The sequence below is a fragment of the Camelus ferus genome, chromosome X (genome assembly GCF_009834535.1).
Source record: "Camelus ferus isolate YT-003-E chromosome X, BCGSAC_Cfer_1.0, whole genome shotgun sequence".
Classification (NCBI taxonomy): domain Eukaryota; kingdom Metazoa; phylum Chordata; class Mammalia; order Artiodactyla; family Camelidae; genus Camelus; species Camelus ferus.
Window position 1 is genome coordinate 14,079,701 of NC_045732.1, and position 19,804 is coordinate 14,099,504.

Consider the following 19,804-nt stretch of genomic DNA (forward strand, 5'->3'; position numbering starts at 1 on the left):
TGTCACAGGTCCCCTGAATCACCTCCGGGCTCACTTGAGGGACTCAGGGGACTCAGCGTATAGCTGTCTTCACAGCTATGACTTATTATAATGAAAGGATATAAAGTAAAATCAGCAACAGGAAAAGGTACATGGGGCAAAGTCTGGAGGAAACTAGGCTCCAGCTTCCAGAGTCCCCTTCCTGGGGAGTTACACAGGATGCACTTAATTTTCTGATATGAGTTGAGACAACGTGGGTGAAGTACTGTCTACCCGGGAAGCCTGTTAGTCTCAGTGCCTCGATTTTTATTGGAGGTTGGTCCTGTGGGCACCCTCTGTCCAGCTCATGTCAAAATTCCAGACTCCCAGTATTTGGACAACCAGTTTAGGCACCATGAGCCATTCTTACCAGTTCTGGGAACGGTGTGAACCCTCCTGGTATCCAAGTCCCCAGATGCCAGCCAAGGGCCGACAGCAGGCCTTCCTAAGGAGAGTGGTCTCTGGCCTGCAGCGGCAAAGTCTTTTCTACACATGTACAAAACCCACGCCTTGAAGTGATCCCATTCTAGGGGCAGGAGAGTGGGGATATTTATATATCAGTTCCTGAGAGTCATCGATTAATACCTGCTCCAAATAATGCACTTCAGGCATGCCACACCAGCAGAGCCACCTTCCTGGGTCCTGAAACAGTGACCTCAGGCACAGATACAGTTGGAAATCAGTTGGAGCTTACTGGAAGGTTTTGAGCGATACGGGCAGGACGCTGTCCGCATTGGATACAATAATTATTCTAGAAATTAGGTGTGGACAACAGAGCCATTTGTTCAAGGCAGTGCACATGCACGTGGTCATGTGGCAGTATTACAATTGTGGGTGAAAAGACCAAGGTCAAGGCTTTCTGACTTCCTTGGGGTGTGGCAGGAATGTTGGGACTGGCCATTGCCTGTGGCTCAGGGCAGAGAGCCTGAGCCATGGGCTGCGGAGATACGAGATTCCTGTGACACAAGGAAGGAGTTAGGGCTAAAGGAGGCCAAGGGAAGGACAGCAGGTGAGGCAGGGTAGGATGGGGGAGTTGCCCTGCCTTCTCTCTGGGTGGAGGTGAGAGTTACAAGTTGGAGCTGATGGAAAAAAGAGGAGACAGTTCCCACCCAGGGGACTTCAGGTGCCCTAGGCAGCAGGACTGCTCACAGAGCACCCTCTAGTGGCCCTGTGGTGCAATGACACCCCCTCTGAGCCCAGGGGCGCCCAGCTGGCCTTCAGAGGAGCGGCCAGCAGACATCAGCCCTGAGTTTAGTGCCTTGTGTAATCCACGCAAGAAAAGGGACTTGGTCAGGACTGCTTGTGATTGGTCGTTGGAATTTCTGGGAAATCTGTAAGACATGAAGCTTTTTTGCTTATGTATTTTTAGCTTCTAAGGTCTGGCTTGGAACTCAGTGTTCCCAGAGCGTCTCCTCCTTGTGTCCTACCACTTTTCACGGTGTCTTGTGAATACGGGTGACCTGATGGCCTTGGCCACTTTGTAAGAGCTATGCTATGACCGTATTTTACTCACGAGTCAGGCGCATCTGGAATCTTGAAGCATTAGGCTTGCTAATTAGTTGGAGAAACCTTTCTGATTGTAGGATATCATAGAAACCTCGGGGGGTGTGTGTGTTTAGAATTACCTTTTATTTCCCCACAGCTTCCTGGTTGGAGCGTTGCTAGTGAGATCCTGCATGTCCGGGGTCCTGTGGGGGCGGCTGTGCCTCTTTATCTTTGTACATCACCAGTGGGTTGCGGTGCTTTCTTTGTACCTTATTGGTGGGTCCTGCTTCTGTTGGTAGGAGAGGCTTGTCGGCGTACTGGTACCTCTGGAACTTCTGACAGGGGCCTGGCAGGTAGCAGATGCCTCATGAATGCTTGTGTAAAGCAGGGCCGCCAGCCCTCAGCCCCCAGCCCCCAGCCCCCAGCCCCCAGCTCCCTGCCTGTTTCTGCTTCAGTAGCCAAGAGGAGCAATTGCGACAGAGCCTCTATGGCCCGCAAAGTTGAAACTCTCCCTCATCGGGCCCTTTGCAGGAAACCTTTGCTAACCCCTAAATGACAGTTAAGTTACTGTGAGGGGACAGGAAGGAGCAAGGTGGCAAGGCCAGCTTGCTGGGAGGCCGGGAGGAGATACTAGTAGCAGTTGCTACAGCGCCCACGCTGGTACTTCCCCCCGTGGCGACCAGCCTCTCTCACTGATTGGAGACTGTTGCTCTTTTCATCAGAGTTATGACTTTCTGTTCCGTCTGCCCAAGTCATCTGAGAATTAGGTCATAAAGCAAGTAGGCAAATAAGATGATGCGGGCTGGCTTGGGAGAGGAATACTGGCATAAAAATGGTCAGGCTCTTAACGGGACCCGGTCACTGCTGGGCGGAGAAGGGGAGCGGGTGGAAGGGCTCCAACGGCAACGTCTTAGCCGTGGGTGTGGAGAGTGGTGGCCGCGCGCCACGTGTAAGGGCTCCAAGCGGGAAACCATCCAGATGTCCGCCCACAGTGGAATGGGTCAGTTCAGTTTGTTTCCACGGTCGCCAAATCAGGCTGGCCGCCCGAGCCAAGAATGAGCTAAGAATGCTTTTTATGTTTTTTAATGCTTGAAAAAGACTGAAAGAAGAATACTTCGTGGCAGGTGAAGATTACATGAGATTCAAATGTCAGTGTCTATAAACCGAGTTGTACTGAGAAGCAGCCTCACTCGTTGACTTGTGTATCGCCTCTGGCTGCTTCTCCGTGGCGGTGGCTGAGTCGAGTAGTCCTGACAGAGGCCACGTGGCCCGCAAAGCTAGCACTGTTGACTCTCTGGCCCTTAATAGAAAAAATTTGCTGTTATAAAGCATAGAGAATAAACAAATAATAATTATCTTCAACAACATGGATAAATCTTACAACGTAATCTAGAACAAAAGAAGCTGGAAATGAAAGATTTCATTTACATAAAGTTCAAAAACAGGCAAAATTAATCTGCGGTGTGAGGATAGTCAGAGGGGTGTGGTGAGGGCTGGAAGGGGCCACGAGGAGGCTTCTGGGGGCTGGTCACGTTCTGTTCTGAGTGCTGGCTACATGGGTACGAGTTCACTTGGTGCAAATTCATGGAGGTGTACACTTAGGAGTTTTGCTTTTTTATGGAGAGATGTTTATTTTAATAAAAAGCATACTTAAGAAAAGTGATTTCAGTCTGGCAGCTCCTCAGAAGGTTATAGATAGAGTTAAAGATATGACCCAGTAATTCTACTCCTAGGTGTCTCCCCAGGAGAACTGAAAATAGATGTCTACACGAAGACTTGGACATGAATGATCATAGCAGCATTATTCATAATAGCCCCAAGGTGGAAACAACCCAAATGTCCATCAGCTGATGATAGTTGAACAAAATGGGGTCTGTCCGCACAATGGAATATGACTCAGCCATAAAAAGGAGTGAAGCACTGATGCTACGACATGGATGCACCTTGAATCCCTGATAATAAGTGAAGGAAGCCAGACACGAAAGGTTGCATGTTGTATGATCGCATTTCTATGAAACACCCCTAAGAGGCAAATCCATAGAGACAGAAAGTAGATGAGTGGTTGCCGGGCCTGGTCCAGGGGAGTGACTACCATGGGCGTGCGGCTGATTTTGGAGGATGAAAATGTTCTGAAATGGGGTAGTGAGGGTGGTTGTACGACTTATGAATATATTAAATCCCACTTTAAAAAGGTGAATATTATGGTATGTGAATTCTAACTAAAAAAAAATGTTTAAAATAAAAAGATTGCTGCTCGGGCCCCCTGTGCACTTCTACAAGTCGGAAGGAAAAGGTCCCAAGATGACAGCCACCCCACCTGCTCTTTCTTGGTGCTCTTCCAAGCACAGGTGGCTCGAAGGTTGACAAGGGGAAGGAGGGCGTGACTTTTCCACTGGGTAATCCAGACCTGCCCCGAGGAACAGGCCGTCTAAGTAGCTCAGAGCAGTTTCCAGACTGTAGCTAAAATGGGTGTGTTAGATATGCTACTTCTGTTTACTGCAACTGCAGGTCTACGAACAAAAGGACAAACTGGGAGATTGTAGATAACTCGCTTTGGGGACTTTCCCTGTGCTTATGCCCAGCTCAGTCCCCGTTTCTCTGATTTCTGTCTCCTTTTGGTCTGATGGAAGAGAAATTAGAATCTTGGTAGCAGCTACGGTGCGCGTGCGTTTCCATGGAGGTGAGGAGCGTGGACTGTCAGTGTCTTTTCCTTGTTTGCCTGCAGCCTGCCTTTTCTGTGCATTTAGCGATCTCTTCTGGGTTATGCTTTTGAGTCCCCATTTCTAAGTCTTAAGTGCAGTAATGCTCGCAGGTATCGCTATAGCTTTCGAGGGTGTGAGATTCTCACACAGATGACCTCATTTTCGTTTCGTTGACAGCAAAGAATATATATGTATTTTAATGATTTTCTGCTCTGTCATGACTGATATAAACAACTGGCAGTGAAGATAGCTCTGAAATTTCTGGAAAGTTCCATCGGCTGAACCAGTATCTGTGCAGAGACAAAACGTTTTGATTAATTAAAAAATGTTTGCTTGTCCCTGAGAGGGTGAGAGGGGGTGGTACTAAATTTCAGTCTCTGTGTCACATGCTTGGGGCAGGAGACGGTCCATCCCAGGACTCTGGTGTTTGAGAGGAGGGCAGTGAAGGTCAGTGGGGGTCAGCGGAGGTCACACAGCCAGACGGGATTCACGCAGATTTCTCATTTAGTGGCCTTTCCACTTTGCATTGATGTATTTCGTTTGAAAGAAAGTCGTCTCTAATAAATGTCAAGACTTTGAGGCGTTTTCAGGAAGAGAGGTTGAAAATGCCTGCCATCGATTCCTGTTTTAATGGCCTCAGGAGTTCTTGGTAAAGAGAAGTCACAGAGGGTCCCCCAAAATTCACTTTGACTTGCTTAATCTCCCTGAACCGAACTGGAATCTGTCAGGTCCCTCCTGTCCGCTACAGATGTCAGAGGACCGATTAGATAAACTTTGGGAAGGAGCGAACATGCAGGTTTTCATGAAACACTTCAGGATTTTTATTTTACAGTCACTTACGAAGCACCAACAGTCCTGGGTGTTTACTCTTTCATCCTGTAACGACACTCTGAGGTAGATGCTGTTAGACCCCCACTTTACAGGTGGACAGACGGAGGCACGGTAACGTGAAGCAACCTGCCTAAGGTCACACAGCTAAGAAGGGGCAGAGCTGAGATTTGAACCAAGGCAGGGCTGTTCCAGGGCCTGTTTCTAACCACTCTGCCACGCTGCCTCTCCTGGGATAAGTGTTCAACATACAGAGGGAAAAAGCATGATATTAAAGAGCCAGATATCTGATACTTCCAGTTTGTTTTAAAATATATCATAAGTCTCTGTGAGTGCACAGGGTCACGGTGGAGGGGAAGATATTTCTGCCACAACATAATTAGGAGTTCTGATAATGCTTTGGGCCCCAGTGACATCAGCAAAATGGTACAGTAGAAAGTCCCAGCCATTGTTCCCGCACACAAACACCAGTAAGAACGGTATACACACCAAAATACCTTTATGAGAATTCGAGATTCCAGTGAGGAAGTTGCAGTACCCCAGGTGAGCACAAAGCCGGGAGCAGCTGCCTTGAAACAGGGAAGAGGAGTGATTTCACTTCACCAGGGTCAGCCCTGCCCCGAGACGGCACAACTCGGCACAGCTCAGCACGAGTCTGCCTGCGATTTCTCCTGCTGGGGAGAAAGAGAACAGAACGTTCAGCATCCGTACCTTTCAGAGCCCTACCTCGGGGCTCGCCTTACTCCCCACTTAGAGCACTGATGGAACCAGCAGAGGTTAGAGGCCTGAGGGTAGCTGGGAACAAAGGACAGTGGTGGTGGCCTGGATTTGCATGATTGGGAGAAGACACTCCAGTTGAGACTTCTCACTCATAAGGAAGAGGCGAAGCGCGCCTCCCACAGCCTGGCTTCTCTGAGGGCGGCCTGAGGGACTGGCTCCTGTTTTACCTCATCCCTCACTTGGAGCAAGAGGGAGGAGGAGTAGCATAGTTGCATCTGCTCTCTGGCTTTTTGGAGAGCTACCTGAGGGACTGATATCTCTTTGGCCTGATTTTGATGCTGATGGGGAGCTACCTGGTTGCCACTGAGAACCCAGGAGAGTGGAGTGGCTTGCTGCTATAGAGCCAGAGAACTTGCAGTGCCACAGACAGACACCAGAGGGAGCAAGAGATTACGATCCTGGCAGACGCCTTTAATTAGGACTTTACATGCACAAGTTCAGAGAAAATGCATCCACAGAAAAGGATTGGGGGGCCTCCAGATTCTCTAGCTGAGCTGATTGATGAAGGTCTTTCCCTCCATGAAACTAGCTTGTAAATACCGGGAGAGGTGACTGTTGTTTCGGATGCACAGATACCAACATAAAAGTTCCAAGAATATGAAGAAACAGACAAACATGACCCAACCATAGAAACAAAACAGAAACCAACCCAAAGGAACAGAGGAATATGATTCACCTGATGAAGAATTCAAAATAAACTGTCATAAAGATGCTCAACAAGCTCAGGAAAGCAATCCATGAACAAAATGAGCATTTTAACAAAGAGATAGCATATAGAAAAAAGAAAGACATTTTGGAGCAGAAGAATACAATAATTGAACAGAAAACTTCACTAGAGGTGTTCAATAATGGACTTGATCAAGCAGATGAAAGAATCTGTGAACTTGGAGGCAAGTACTTGGAAATTATCCAGTCAGAGGGACAAAAAAAAAAAAAGAATGAAAAAGAATAAAGAAAGCCTAAGAGACTTGCAGGACTCCATCAAGTGGACAAATATATGCCTTTGGGAGTCTCAGAAGAAGAAGAGAAAGGGGCAAAAAGCATATTTAAAGAAATAGCAACAGAAAACTTCCCAAATCTGGGGAGGGAAATGGGCATTCAGATTCAAGAAGCCCAGCAGATTCCACAAAAGATGAACCCAAGAAGTCCACACTGAGTAACATTATAATCAAACTGTCAAAAGTCAAAGGTAAAGAGAGAATTTTGAGAGCAACAAGAGAAATCAACTCGTCTTGTACAAGGGATGTGTCGTAAGATGTCAGTGAATTTCTCCACAGAAACCTTGCAGGCCAGAAGGGAGTGGGATGATATACTCAAAGTGCTGGGGGAAAAAAATCCCTGCTAACCAAGAATACTGTATGTGGCAAAGCCATCTTTAAAAAACCAAAGAAAGATAAAGACTCCCAGATAAACAAAAGCTGAGGAGGTGGCTCTATGGCTTAGCTGGTTAAAGTGCCTGTCTCGTAAACAGGAGGTCCTGGGTTCGACTCCCCGTAGGGCCTCGCTCTTCCCCAGGAAAAGCTGAGGGCGTTCGTCACCTCTAGACGTGCCTTATAAGAAATGCTAAAGTGAGTCCTTTGAGTTGAAATGAAAGGATACCTAACAGCCACACAAAAATATTTTGAAGTCTAAAGCTCACTGGTAAAAGTAGCTATAAAAATAAATACAGAATACTGTAATATTGTAATGATGGTGTATAAATCACTTAATTCTGGTATAGAAGTTAAAGAAGAAAGTATAAAAGAGAACTACACCTATAAAATATGTTAATGATACACAATAGAAGAAGATGTAATTTGTGACATCAGTAATATAAAATGTGCACATGGGGAGACGTGAAAGTGTCGAGTTTCTGTATATGATTGAAGTTGTTATCAGCTACAGTTGACCCTTGAACGTGCAGGGCTCAGGGACACTGACCCCCTACGCAGTTGACATCTGCATACTGCTGTCTCTGCCTGAAAAACAAAGGCATTGATAAATGACTCATCCAAGGGCAGGAGGCCGAAATAGTTTGAGTAGAATCAGGACTCAAACTCTTCTTCTTTTGATGCCACATATTGTAATCTCTAATAGAACACAAACTCTCCCCCACACTTAGTTAATTGAAAGATCTGTAAAATGAAAATACAGGTACTATATTTGTTGAAAAAAATTCATGTATAAGTGGACCCACCCAATTCAAACCTGTATTGTTCAAGGGTCAGCTGTGTTTGCGTCCATTTGGGTGCCGTATTGAATTTACGTGGGTTAAGTTTATTTCTCAGTTAGCAAGTCATTGGAGTTCATTCCTTATTGCTCCTGTGTTTGGCTGGATTCTCATTTCTTATCCATCTATATCCCCCAGATGGATCCCAGATGGAATTCTTTCCATTTTTCTGACCCGGCTGCCCTCTTACACTTCTCCTGGTCCTCCTGTCTTGCTTAACCCCAACTTCAGAAATGAAGACACCACCTCCTTCTGTGCCCCCAGGGCGCCCCCAGTTAGATCTATGGATTAGATCATGTTTATTTTCCTTGACCAATTATGTGTCTGGTTGTCACAACCATGGCATGCTCCATGGAAGTTTAAAGATGCACTTGTTCTCCAGAGTGACTTTTCGTTTCAACCATCATTGCCTGGAGTTGTTGCTTGACCAGAGATTTGGTTAAATTTCAGGTAACGTGAACTTTTTAATAGAATGTCCAAGTCTGCAACTCTTCGATCTGCTGGCTCAGTTTTTCTTACAAGTGCTCCCCGTTGTGGGTCAACAGCCTGCTGTCTTCTTTTTCTTATCAGAGATTTTCCTTTCCACATAGAATATAAGGCTATTACCATCTTGTTTTTGTGGAAATGAGAATGAAATCTTTACTTTCTAATTTTATCCCTTCCCTTTTATCATCTTTTGCTACTGGCTTATGCAATGTGATTCTTCCCTGGGCACTCATCAGCAGGTACAGTTTTCAGCTTGGCATGGCTCAGCTTCAAACTTTTAAAGTTTTAAGGCAGCTGAGTTATGCAGACAGTCAATAAATCAATCACCATGGCCACTTATTGCTTGTAAGGTGATTACTCCGCTTTGCCCAAAATGACTTTTCAGTTTGAGTAAAATGCACTTTCATCAGGTCGTGGTTGGGTCCTCCAGATCTAAAAGCGCAGAGAGCAATGAGAGAAGCCTGTGCTTAAATAGCTTTATAACTACCCCTCACCTCTTTAACCATCAGTTCCGGCACTTTTGTGGTCCTTGCCCTATAATTCCAATTTCCATACTCTTTGCCAAAGTAATTTTTATGTAGTGCTTGTTCCAACCTCTTGTCTCCATAAGAGTGTATTCTTTTTCTTGCTGACTGGTGGTGAGCATTTTCTCCGTGTCAGCTTAGCTCCTGTGTGATCTGTAAGTCAGGCTCTGCGGGTGGCATCACGTGGAAGATGTCTTGGTTTATTTGTGATTGTTTTCCAGACGAGGGGAACCAGAATAGCGGGAGTGGAACTGCTACCTTAGGCAGGAAAGGAAGAAACCCTCAGCCTTGCTACTGCCCTGGCCGCAGGTGCTCTTTTGAGTGGATTTTAAGGAAAACTAGAAGTGAGTACCTGCACCCAGAGCCGCTTGCCCGGGCCACCTTGCTGCCAGCTTGGCTTGTCTCCGTCCATTCGGGCTGCTGTAACAGAAGCCCACAGGCTGGGTGGCTTGTAAACAACAGACAGTGACTCCTCACAGTCTGGAGGCTGAAGTCCGAGATCAGGGTGCCAGCCTGGTCAGGTGAGGGCTCTCTTCCCCATCACAGATTTCTTGCTGTGTTCTTACCTGGTGGAAGGAGCGGGGGAGCTCCCTGGGGTCTCTTTTAGAAGGACACCAATCCCATTCATGAGGGCACTTCCCTTATGCCCCAGTCACCTCCCAAAGACCTCACCTACCAATACCATCGCTTTGCGGGTTAGGATTTCAACATATGAATGGGACGTGGGGGACACAAACATTCAGACCATAGCATGGCTCTGTGGCAGGTTGTCCTGCCTCCTTGTCCGTCCCCATGGCAGCCCCCTGATGCAGAGGACCACTGTCCCCTGCACATTGCCCTGGCTGCCACCAGCTGCTTAAAGTCTCGCTGGCATTTTTGCTCTGCTGTGGCTGTATCTTGGCTATCCGCAGTGACAACCGCATAGGCTGCCTGCCCGACTGCTCCGCTTTATCTCCCAGGAGGACCGGTTACTGGTTTGGTTACAATGACTTCGTTTCGGGTGGTATGTCTCCACCCCGTGTGTCCCTCAGCCCTGTCATTTTGATGCCTGGCTTTTGCAGAACATGAGGTTTTTCAGAAATGCATGTCGTCGATCCTCATTATTAGCGGTTCCGTACTTGTGAATTTGCCTGCTCACTAAAATGCATCTGTAATCCCCAGATCAGTACATGGGGAGCACAGAGTGCACGCGCCCAGTCCGAAAAAGTTCGACTTGTTGGAAATGCACGTTCCCAGCTGAGGCTGAAGAAGGCAGGGTTCCGCCGTCGTGTTTCAGTTTCCAGACTGGAAACAAGTGTCCTTTCTGCAGTCTCTTTAGTACCATAGTTTTTACTTTTTTGTCCTTTTTTATTGGTAATTTCACTGTTTACAATGGCCCTAAAATGCAGGATGGGATGCCTTGAGTGTTTCTAAGCACAAAAAGGCTGCAGTGTGCCTTATGGAAAAATACGTGTGTTAGACAAGCTTCCCACAGGCATGAGCGATAGTGTCATTGGCCGTGAGTTCAGTGTGGATGAGTCAACAATGCGTGTTCAATAAGGCATCTTTAAATGGAAATGCAAAACAAGGTTATGTATTGATTGGTTGATGAAAATGTGACCAGAATCTCAAAGGAACCTAATCCTGTATTTCTCTTAGGGACAGTGCTTCAGTAGTCACTAATTCGATGTCCATGGTGACTTAATAGCACATAACTACTGCAGATAACAAAAATCAACTATGCTATACACTGAATGTTTGTGTCCCCTCAAAGTTCCTATGTTGAAACCCAACCGCCAGTGTGATGGTATTAGGATGGGGCCTTGGCGAGGGGATGAGGTCATGAAAGCTGAGCCCTCATGGGTGGGATTAGTGCCCTTATAAAAGAGACCCCAGACGGCCCCCCGCCCCTTCCACCGCGCCTTGATCTTGGACTTCCCAGCCTCCAGAACTGCGAGAAATAAATGCGTGTTGTTGTAAGCCACCCAGTCTATGGTATTTTTGTTATAGCAGCGCAGACTGACTGAGATGGACTATATATATGTGTATTTCACTACAGCAGAGGTGCCTGGGCTGAAATAAGTCTCGTACAAGAAAATAGCACATGTGGATTGTTCTGATGCTTCCGTGCACATGTCCTGCTTACATGTCTAACCACAGGTTTTCCTTCCCAGGTGTAAGTAGCGTGGTCGACGCAGGAGTGATGAGTGGCTCTGGAAACCTGATGGATTTCCTTGACGAGCCCTTCCCCGATGTGGGGACGTATGAGGACTTCCACACCATCGACTGGCTAAGGGAAAAGTCACGGGACACCGACAGACACAGAAAGGTAGGTGGGGTGTGTAAGGACACGTTGAGGGGAATCCTTTCAAACAGCTAGGCCATGGCTTCATTGGACAGGTAGTGAGCTAACGCGTGCTTCACAGGTCACGTGCTGGACTTGGTTCCAAAGAAGAGATGGGCTAGTGGGAGAGGCAGAGACGGGGACAGGTAATTATAATACCAGGTGACAGATCAGAGGCATCTTGCCCTTGACACTTTCAGGCTGGGTGACTTTTGGGGTGCCATTTCTGGACCACATCTTCTCTTCTGTAAGGATGGAGTTAATTCTACCTGAAGATTAAATGAGGCTGTGTGTGCGCGAAAGCACGCATCACGGTGCCTGGCATCCAGTTGGCAATCAGTATACATTTTAATGGGCTGTGATAAAGTTACGTGTCAAGTGCTATGGGGTCATTTAGGAGGGATGGTTGGGGGGGTATTTTAGAGAGGGTGACATTTCACTTGGGTCTTGAAAGATGACTAAGAGTTTGCCTCACAGAGGAAGGGGAAAGGGTTCTAATCAGGAGTGGCCCTTTTAGGTCACAGAGGCGTGAAAGACCGCGGCAGGTGGCCTGGGTCTATAGCGGGAGAGGTGAGGAGCAGTCAGCCTGGGGCAGTGCCGGGGTTTAGTGGGTACAGTGGGCGGGGCCTGGGGCTAGTGACAGACGCTTAGAAGAAGCAGGTAGAGGTAGAGGGAGCCGGCAAGGAGGGGCCACAAGTGAAAGGGGGAGATAGTGGCGAGGATGGGGCTGCTAGCCAGGACCCCTCCATGGAGAGGTCAAGTCGGAGACAAAGCAACTACGGGGGTGCTGGCGGTGACTCAGGGAGAGCATCTTCAGAGAGTGCACTGAATGAGCAGTGACATCGAGAGTGTGACTGTGTCATCATGTCACGCAAGTTGGCAGGGCAAGGACACAGTGAGACGTGTAGGGAGTGACGTAGAGTCAGGAAGCTGAGGCAGTTGCTTGGCTCCAACCTGGAGGAACGGAGGAGATGGGGCAGCCTTCAGTCGGGAGCAGGGGCGATGGAACTGTGGCCCTGGGCCCAATGCAGCTCCGCAGGGGTTCACGTAGGTACCACTTTCTTGGAATGCAGCCAGGCCTGCGCATGCACATGCGCTTTATGGCTTGGACTATAGCAGCCGAGTCCAGTGGTTGCCACGGAGACCATCTGACCTGCCGAGCTGAGAATATTTACTTTCTGTCTCTTTACAGAAAATGTTTGCCAACCGTTGCTCTAAAGGGTTATGAGGGGAATGATGATCTCGGAGGAATGTAGGATTCTATTAACACAGCGAGGCACAGGGGTGCTCTTACAGTGTGTTTAGACGTAGCTGTCTGGCTGGTCACGTTTAGACGTGACCCATGCTGGCTCATTCAGCGTTCTTGCTGTTAATCAAAACTATACCAAGGTATCACCTCACACCAGTCAGAATGGACATTATCAAAAAGTCCACAAACGATGAATGGTGGAGAGGGTGTGGACAAAAGGGAACCCTCCTACACTGCTGGTGGGAATGTAAACTGGTGCAGCCACTATGGAAAACAGTATGGAGGTTCCTCAAAAGACTAGGAATAGACTTACCATATGACCCAGGAATCCCGCTCCTGGGCATATATCCAGAAGGAACCCTACTTCAAAAAGACACATGCACCCCAATGTTTATAGGAGCACTATTTACAATAGCAAGACATGGAAACAACCTAAATATCTATTGATAGGTGTGTGCATAAAGATTTGGTGTATATATATATATATATAAACAATACTATTCAGCCATGAGAAAGAATGAAATAATGCCATTTGCAGCAACATGGATGGGCCTAGAGATGATCATACTAAGTGAAGTAAGTCAGACAGAGAAAGACAAATATTATGATATCACTTATATGTGGAATCTAAAATATAACACAAAAGAACTTATTTACAAAAGAGAAGCAGACTCACAGACATACAAAACAAATTTATAGTTACCGGGGTTGGCGGGGAAGGGAGGGAAGGGATAAATTGGGAGTTCGGGATTAACAGATGCAAAATGCTAATTATAAAATAAATAAACAAGGTCCTACTGTATAGCACAGGGAACTATATTTAATATCTTGTAATAAAGTAAAAAGGAAAAGAATGTAAAAAAATATATATATATAACTGAATCACTTTGGTGTACACCAGAAACTAACACAACATTGTAAATTAACGATGCTTCAATTTAAAAGAAAAGTTCTTGCTGTTAACATTTAACCTGGAAAACAAAAGAAGGAAATGAACTGCTTGTTGAAGAGGGTCTTTCATGAACAGACCTAGATGTCAGCTAAAATAGTGATTCATATTCAAAATGGTGACACCAAATTGGTGTCTCTGTTCAGAATGGCTTTGGAATCATCAAAGAGCAGATCACACTTTAGAAGGTTTTTTAATGGAGTTTCTGTGGATTCTAATTCTTTGGAGACTTACGGCGTCTTGACAGCTCTGTGAACTAGGAAGCCCATTGGATGACTGTGCTAGGTAACTGAGTGTTATTCTTAATGTTAAGAGGGAATCTACTCGCTTGATTATATTTGTCTTCTCAATCACCCCATTGCCGGAGGAAACAGTTTCAGGGAAGAAAGCACGAACTGGGAAGTGTACCCACATCAGTTGCATGTCTTTTTGTTTCTAGATAACCAGCAAGAGCAAGGAGTCCATATGGGAGTTCATCAAGAGCTTGCTGGACGCCTGGTCTGGGTGGGTGGTGATGCTGCTCATTGGCCTGCTGGCAGGTACGTGGCTGGCGAGCAGCATCCTCAGAGGTGCCGAGACCCCGGCGTCTGCTGGGCGGGATGACCATCTGAAATGAAATGTTTCTCTTTTCCTTGATGCCAGGGGTTTATGACTTGAAATTTCTTAAGAGCAAAGTACACAACGATACATTTAACATAAAATCTATCATCAATAAAGCAGGAATCCCCCAAGGCATGGATGGGCCCAGGTACGGTCATTGGAGAGCTGTACTGAGTGTACTGGTCGGCCCTTTCCATGCTTTACAAAGGTTCATTGCCACACTGGATTTTATAGAAAGCACACATTTCACCTCCTCTAGTACTTGGTTTGGAGAAGGCAAGAAAAGTACAGGAAAATTTTGATCTGTAATAATCAACCCCCATATGAGACTGGCCTTTCCTGGGATGAATTGTCAACATCCAAAGGCACTCACAGTGATGTGAGACACTGCCGGCTCTGAGGTGGGCCCAGGGGAGGTACCTCCAGCCCGTACGTTGTTCTGACCCTCAGGAACTCTGCATCCTTCGTTTTTATAGTCCCAACACTATGTTGGTGAGCAGTAGATGGTTCCAGAATGAATAAATGAGTATCTGGAGGGGAGGCCTCCCTTTTAATATCAGCAGCACCAGCTCTCCAGGGAAATTGTTTACTGAAACTTACTTCCTTTTGGGAGGCTGTGAAGGTTATTGTCTCAGCATAAAAAATTTGAACGTGCTCAAGAGATTACCTAAGTAAAACCCCCCTGCCTGTAATAACACAACTGTCAGGATTATAGGACTGATCAATCAAATCTAGTACGCGGTCTCAAAAGAACACTACTTGGGGGGTGGGCCACAGACGGAAATTGTGTGATTACAGAGGATTTGGGTTTCTGGCCAAATGCTGAAGATTTTTAACATTTTCAATGGTAGGAGGGGCTTGGTTGCTAGGGAGTGGGTCCATCCCTCTGCGGCATGTCCTAAAGGGCCAAGAAAAGTGCTGAAGGGGGAATCCTTCCCCTCCAGTCACAGCAGCTGCCTGTAACGAGTATAGAAGGGAGGCGAGAATGGGGTGATATTGACCGTGAAGGTGGTTAAAGTGTTCTTTTGATCTGGATGTGCCTTGAAGGGAAAGCCAGAAAACTGCGCCCCATTCACTTTCCCATTCCACAGCTGTTAAACGGTGGAGAGAGTCAGGGGTCCCACTGCCTGGCCTGTCACTTCCTTAGTGGTCCCCTGGACCTTATATTCTGACTCCCAAAGATGGAGAGGCCCAAGCGGCGGCTCCTCTGCGGAACGTTACTCAGGAACCACCACTTGGTGTCGCTGTTGCTCCACGGAGCGCAGCTGAGACGCCCAGCCCTGGGAGAAGCAGAGCCAGCCAGGAAGGCGGGTCAGGGAAGATGTGATTCCGAATGAATGGATAGCGATGGAATTTGGGGTGAACTTTGGGTCTTGCCCCTGGATATCTGTAGGACCCCCCATTTATGTTTTTGTTCATATGTCATCTACGTGAGGGGTTCTCTGATCCCCTTTTCTAAAAGTACATCTCTCCCTCTCTGAGCCTCACCCCCTGCCCTGTACATATGTGTGTGTGTGTGTAGGGATGTAGCAGCTTTATTGAAATACAATTCACATTTCATGAAATTCACCTAGTTTAAGTGTACATTCAGTGGTTTTTAGTGTATTCACAGAGTTGTGCAGCCCTCACCAAAATCAATTTGAGAACATTTTCATCAGCTCCCAAAGAACCTCCCTACCCTTTAGCTACCAGTGCCCGTGCCCCAGCCTCCTCCCAGCCCCCGACAACTGCTAATCTACTTTCTCTCCCTGTCGGTTTGCCTTTTCTGGACGCTTCATACAAATCATACAGTATGTGGTCCTTTGTGACTGGCTGCTTGTGCTCAGCACAGTGTTCCCAGGGTTCATCCGTGCTGTCATGTGTGTCAGGACTTCATTCCCTTTTGTTGCCAAATACCGTTCCATTGTAGGACGGACCGCGTTTTGTTTCTCCGCTCAGCGATTGATGGGCATGTGGGTGGTTTCTACTTTTTGGCTGTTGTGAACATTTGTGTACCCATTTTGGTGTGGATGTATGTTTTCATTTCTCTGGGGCAGTCACCTAGGAGTGGACTTGCTTGGTCAGATGGTGACTCTGTGTTTAACTGTTTGAGGACCTGCCCAATTTCCTTACTTATTTTGTCTAGTGTCTTTCTTCCCACATGAGGTGCACTTCCATGAAAGCAGGGCGCTGAGTTTGCCTGGTTCACGGCTGTACCCCAGGGCATGGAACAGTGCATGGCACGTAGTAAGTAGGTGCTCAGCAAACAGCCCTTGAGTGAATGGACGGACCTGAGTTTTCTGATTTTCATTTATTGCTCTCATTCATTCAACATGGATATATAGTTCTGGCCATGTACCTGACACAAAGACAGCAAAGAACAGGCAGGTGGCTCTTACCCACTTAAAGTGGACACAGGGTCTGGACGTCTGGCCTGATCCCCACTGGTGCACAAACCAGACAGGAGACTCTCCCCCACCCCTTATTGATTAGTTGGAGTGTGTATATGTGTGTGTGTGTGTGTGTGTGTGTGTGTATAGTTATACAATGTCTATAAATATAATCATGGTAGCAGGATGTGATAGGTATGGTAATGGGGAAATGCCTGGAAAGTACATCTTGCCCAGACTTAGGAAATCAGGGAAGGCTTCCTGAAGGACGTGACATAAATCTAGGGTCTGGAAGATAAATAGGAGCTTGCCGGCTGGGGGGAGGGCAGTGCTGTCTGAGGTGGGTTAGAGAAGAGAGCCTGGGGGGCCCAGGAACATGGCGTGGGCAGAGCTGGGGTGAGTGATGGAAAAAGAGGATGCTGGAGAGATACTCGGGCGCAGCAGTTAGAGCCTGCACGTTGTTGAGGATTCCCGCGTTCTGGCGAGACCTGTGGGGATGCCAGTGGGGAATTGTTACTGTAATAAAGATCCAGTAAAAGTGTGAGAAGTTTAGTAGCCTGAAAGTATTCCCTGCCGTCATAAAAGACTGGAATGGGTTATTCTAGAAAGAGACCCACGGTAGCCTTCTGTGGCCTACTGCACGCTATTTTATCTCACTTCTATCAGCCTTTAAAGTAGTTATTTACTTAGATAGCTCTCCAGTCCTATATCTATAATTTAAAAATCCACCAAGTTCTCATAAGTGAGATTTTTCAAGCGGGGTTCCATTTGGTGGCAAAGTCTTCCTTAAAACGACAAGGCTGTTGTAGCCCTGATGTCTCCCTTTTGTCTGAACTGTCATGTGTCCTGGAGAAACGTTAACGCGTGTGATCCCTGCATCCTGCCCAGAAGCCGCCCAAGGGGGTAATGTCATTTCTAGGGTGTAGGTGCCCTCTTTCTACAATTTGGAAGGTCTGGATTCTGAAAGCCGTCGGGCCCCAGAGGCTTGTGATGAGCTCAGACCTGTATGTCTCTCCGTCCCGCTTGATGGAAGCCCCCAAGGACTACCCATCATTGGCTTTTGTGTCTCTCTGGGCTGGGCACTGCGTTTGCCACAGCGGGTGCCTTGCCACTGGCTCGGGTGACTTTAAGATTGAAGAAGGAGGCTGCCTGTCTGGGTGCGGGGCAGCCGGAGGCACCGGCATCCCTGCCTGCCTTCCTGGCCCGTGTGCTCCGCGTTGGCCCACGTGGCGTGTTGCCAGGCGGCACCCCGGGCTGTTCCTCTAAGGGGCTCTGGCTGCTTCTTCCAGGCACCTTGGCTGGGGTCATCGATCTCGCCGTCGACTGGATGACCGACCTGAAGGAGGGGGTCTGCCTGTCTGCCTTCTGGTACAGCCACGAGCAGTGCTGCTGGACTTCCAACGAGACCACGTTTGAAGACAGGGACAAGTGTCCCCTGTGGCAGAAATGGTCGGAGCTGCTGGTGAATCAGTCAGAGGTGGGTGTGTGGGCAGGTCCCAGCTGGGAAGCCCGTGGGCGTTGGCCAAGGTCGCCTTCTCACCTGCACGCGTCTGTTCTGACGCCATCCGTGGCGAATACTAGTACCCCTTGCCGCTTGGCTTTTTCTAGCTCTGGTGTTCAAACTTCGGTTGGGAAACCTTTCCCCACTCTTTCATGGGCGCAATGTATGTATTTTTCTTACAGCCTTGTGTTTGGCTTTATTTTTCTTCCTGAGAGTGGTCTCTTGATCAGGTTGAAGAAATAGGCTTGAATTTTATACCTTCTATAAAAAAAATTTTTTTGGGGGGTTATTAGGTTTATTTATTTAAAAAAATTTTTTAATGGAGGCACTGGGGATTGAACCCAGGACCGTGCATGCTAAGCACTCACTCTACCACTGAGCGGTACACTCCCCCCATACCTTCTAATTGAAAAGAAAAGATACAATATTTTTAAATGATAGCTTTAGTGAGATACAATTCATATTCCATGTGGTTCGCCCATGTAAAGTGTATAGTGCAAGTGGCTTTTAGAGTCTTCACAGAGTTGTGCAACCATCATCACAATCTAATTTTGGAACATTTCTATCACCTGGAAAGAAACCTTGTACCCATGAGCAGTCACTCACCATTTCCCCCCAAATCCACCAGCCACAGGCAACCACTAATCTTTCTTGTCTCTATAGATTTGCCTGTTCTGAACACTTCATATAATGAAATCATGCAATATGTGGACTTTTGTGTCTGGCTTCATTCACTTAGCATCACATTTTCCAAGTTCATTCATGTTGTAGCAGAAATCTGTGCTGCATTCCCTTTCACAGCCACGTAACACTCCACTGCACAGAAAGAGCACATTTTATTTCCCTGCTCATCAGCTGATGAACATAGATTGCTTCCACCTTTGTGCTATCGTGAATGCTTTTGCTCTGAACATTTGTGTACACGTTTTTGTGTGGACATGTGTTTTCATTTCTTTGGGGGAGATTCTTAGGAGGGGAATTGCTTGGTCACGGGGCGACTCTCTATTTAACCTTTTGAGGAGCTGCCGGGCTGTCTTCCAAAGTGGCCTCACCATTTTACCTTCCACCAGCAGCGGATGTGGGTTCCAATTTCCCCACATCCTTACCAACACCAGTTGTTACCTGGTTTGGATTATAATCCTCCTGGCAGGTGTGCAGTGCTGTCTCACTGTGAATTAAGTTATCATCTTCCAATGCATCTCATGAACACATTACAGAGGATGTTTCTGCGCCTTCCATGATGGGAACATCCCAGGCCTGGGGGAGGTAGCGGGCAAGCGCAGACCTGGCAGGTGCATGTGTTCATGGTACTCTGAGTTCCAGATCCCCATACACAATCTTAGTTTGGGAAAAGGGTTCATTTCTTTCTTTTCTTTTTTTTTTAATAGAAGTATAGTTGATTTACTCCTGGGCATAAATCCAGAGGAAACTCTAATTCAAAAAGACACCTGTACCCCAATGTTCATAGCGGCACTATATACAATAGCCAAGACATGGAAACAGCCTAAGTGTCCGTCAACAGATGACTGGATAAAGAAGATGTGGTGTATATATACAATGTAAAAGAGTTAATTTCTAACTGAATTCAGTGGTTACCACGATGACTGTGGGTCATTGACAGATCAGAACCCTGGTTGAGGGGAAGCGAGGTTGCCAAGATTCACATTAGGGGCAACGTGAGGACCATTCAAGCTAGAACTCTTCTTGGAAGATAGGTGTAATCTATTGATTCTTCTCCTCCCCACCCCCGTCACCCCTCTATTGCCCGATCGACTACTACA

The 19,804-nt window shown here is 47.1% G+C and overlaps 1 protein-coding gene and 1 non-coding gene across 2 annotated transcripts in view; both read left to right on the forward strand.

Moving 5' to 3' along the window:
- CLCN4 (chloride voltage-gated channel 4) overlaps positions 1–18,296 on the forward strand; it is a 33,573-nt gene extending 15,277 nt beyond the window's left edge. Inside the window, exons 4-6 of the mRNA XM_032475145.1 lie at positions 11,186–11,340; positions 13,993–14,092; positions 17,812–18,296. Of these exons, the coding sequence (XP_032331036.1) occupies positions 11,215–11,340; positions 13,993–14,092; positions 17,812–18,266 (681 nt within the window). The 5' untranslated portion in view covers positions 11,186–11,214 and the 3' untranslated portion in view covers positions 18,267–18,296. The remainder of the gene's footprint in view (positions 1–11,185; positions 11,341–13,992; positions 14,093–17,811) is intronic.
- On the forward strand, positions 7,242–7,315 carry TRNAT-CGU. Its single transcript has one exon. It is a non-coding gene; the product is annotated as a tRNA-Thr (tRNA).
- Positions 18,297–19,804: the final 1,508 nt, after the last annotated feature.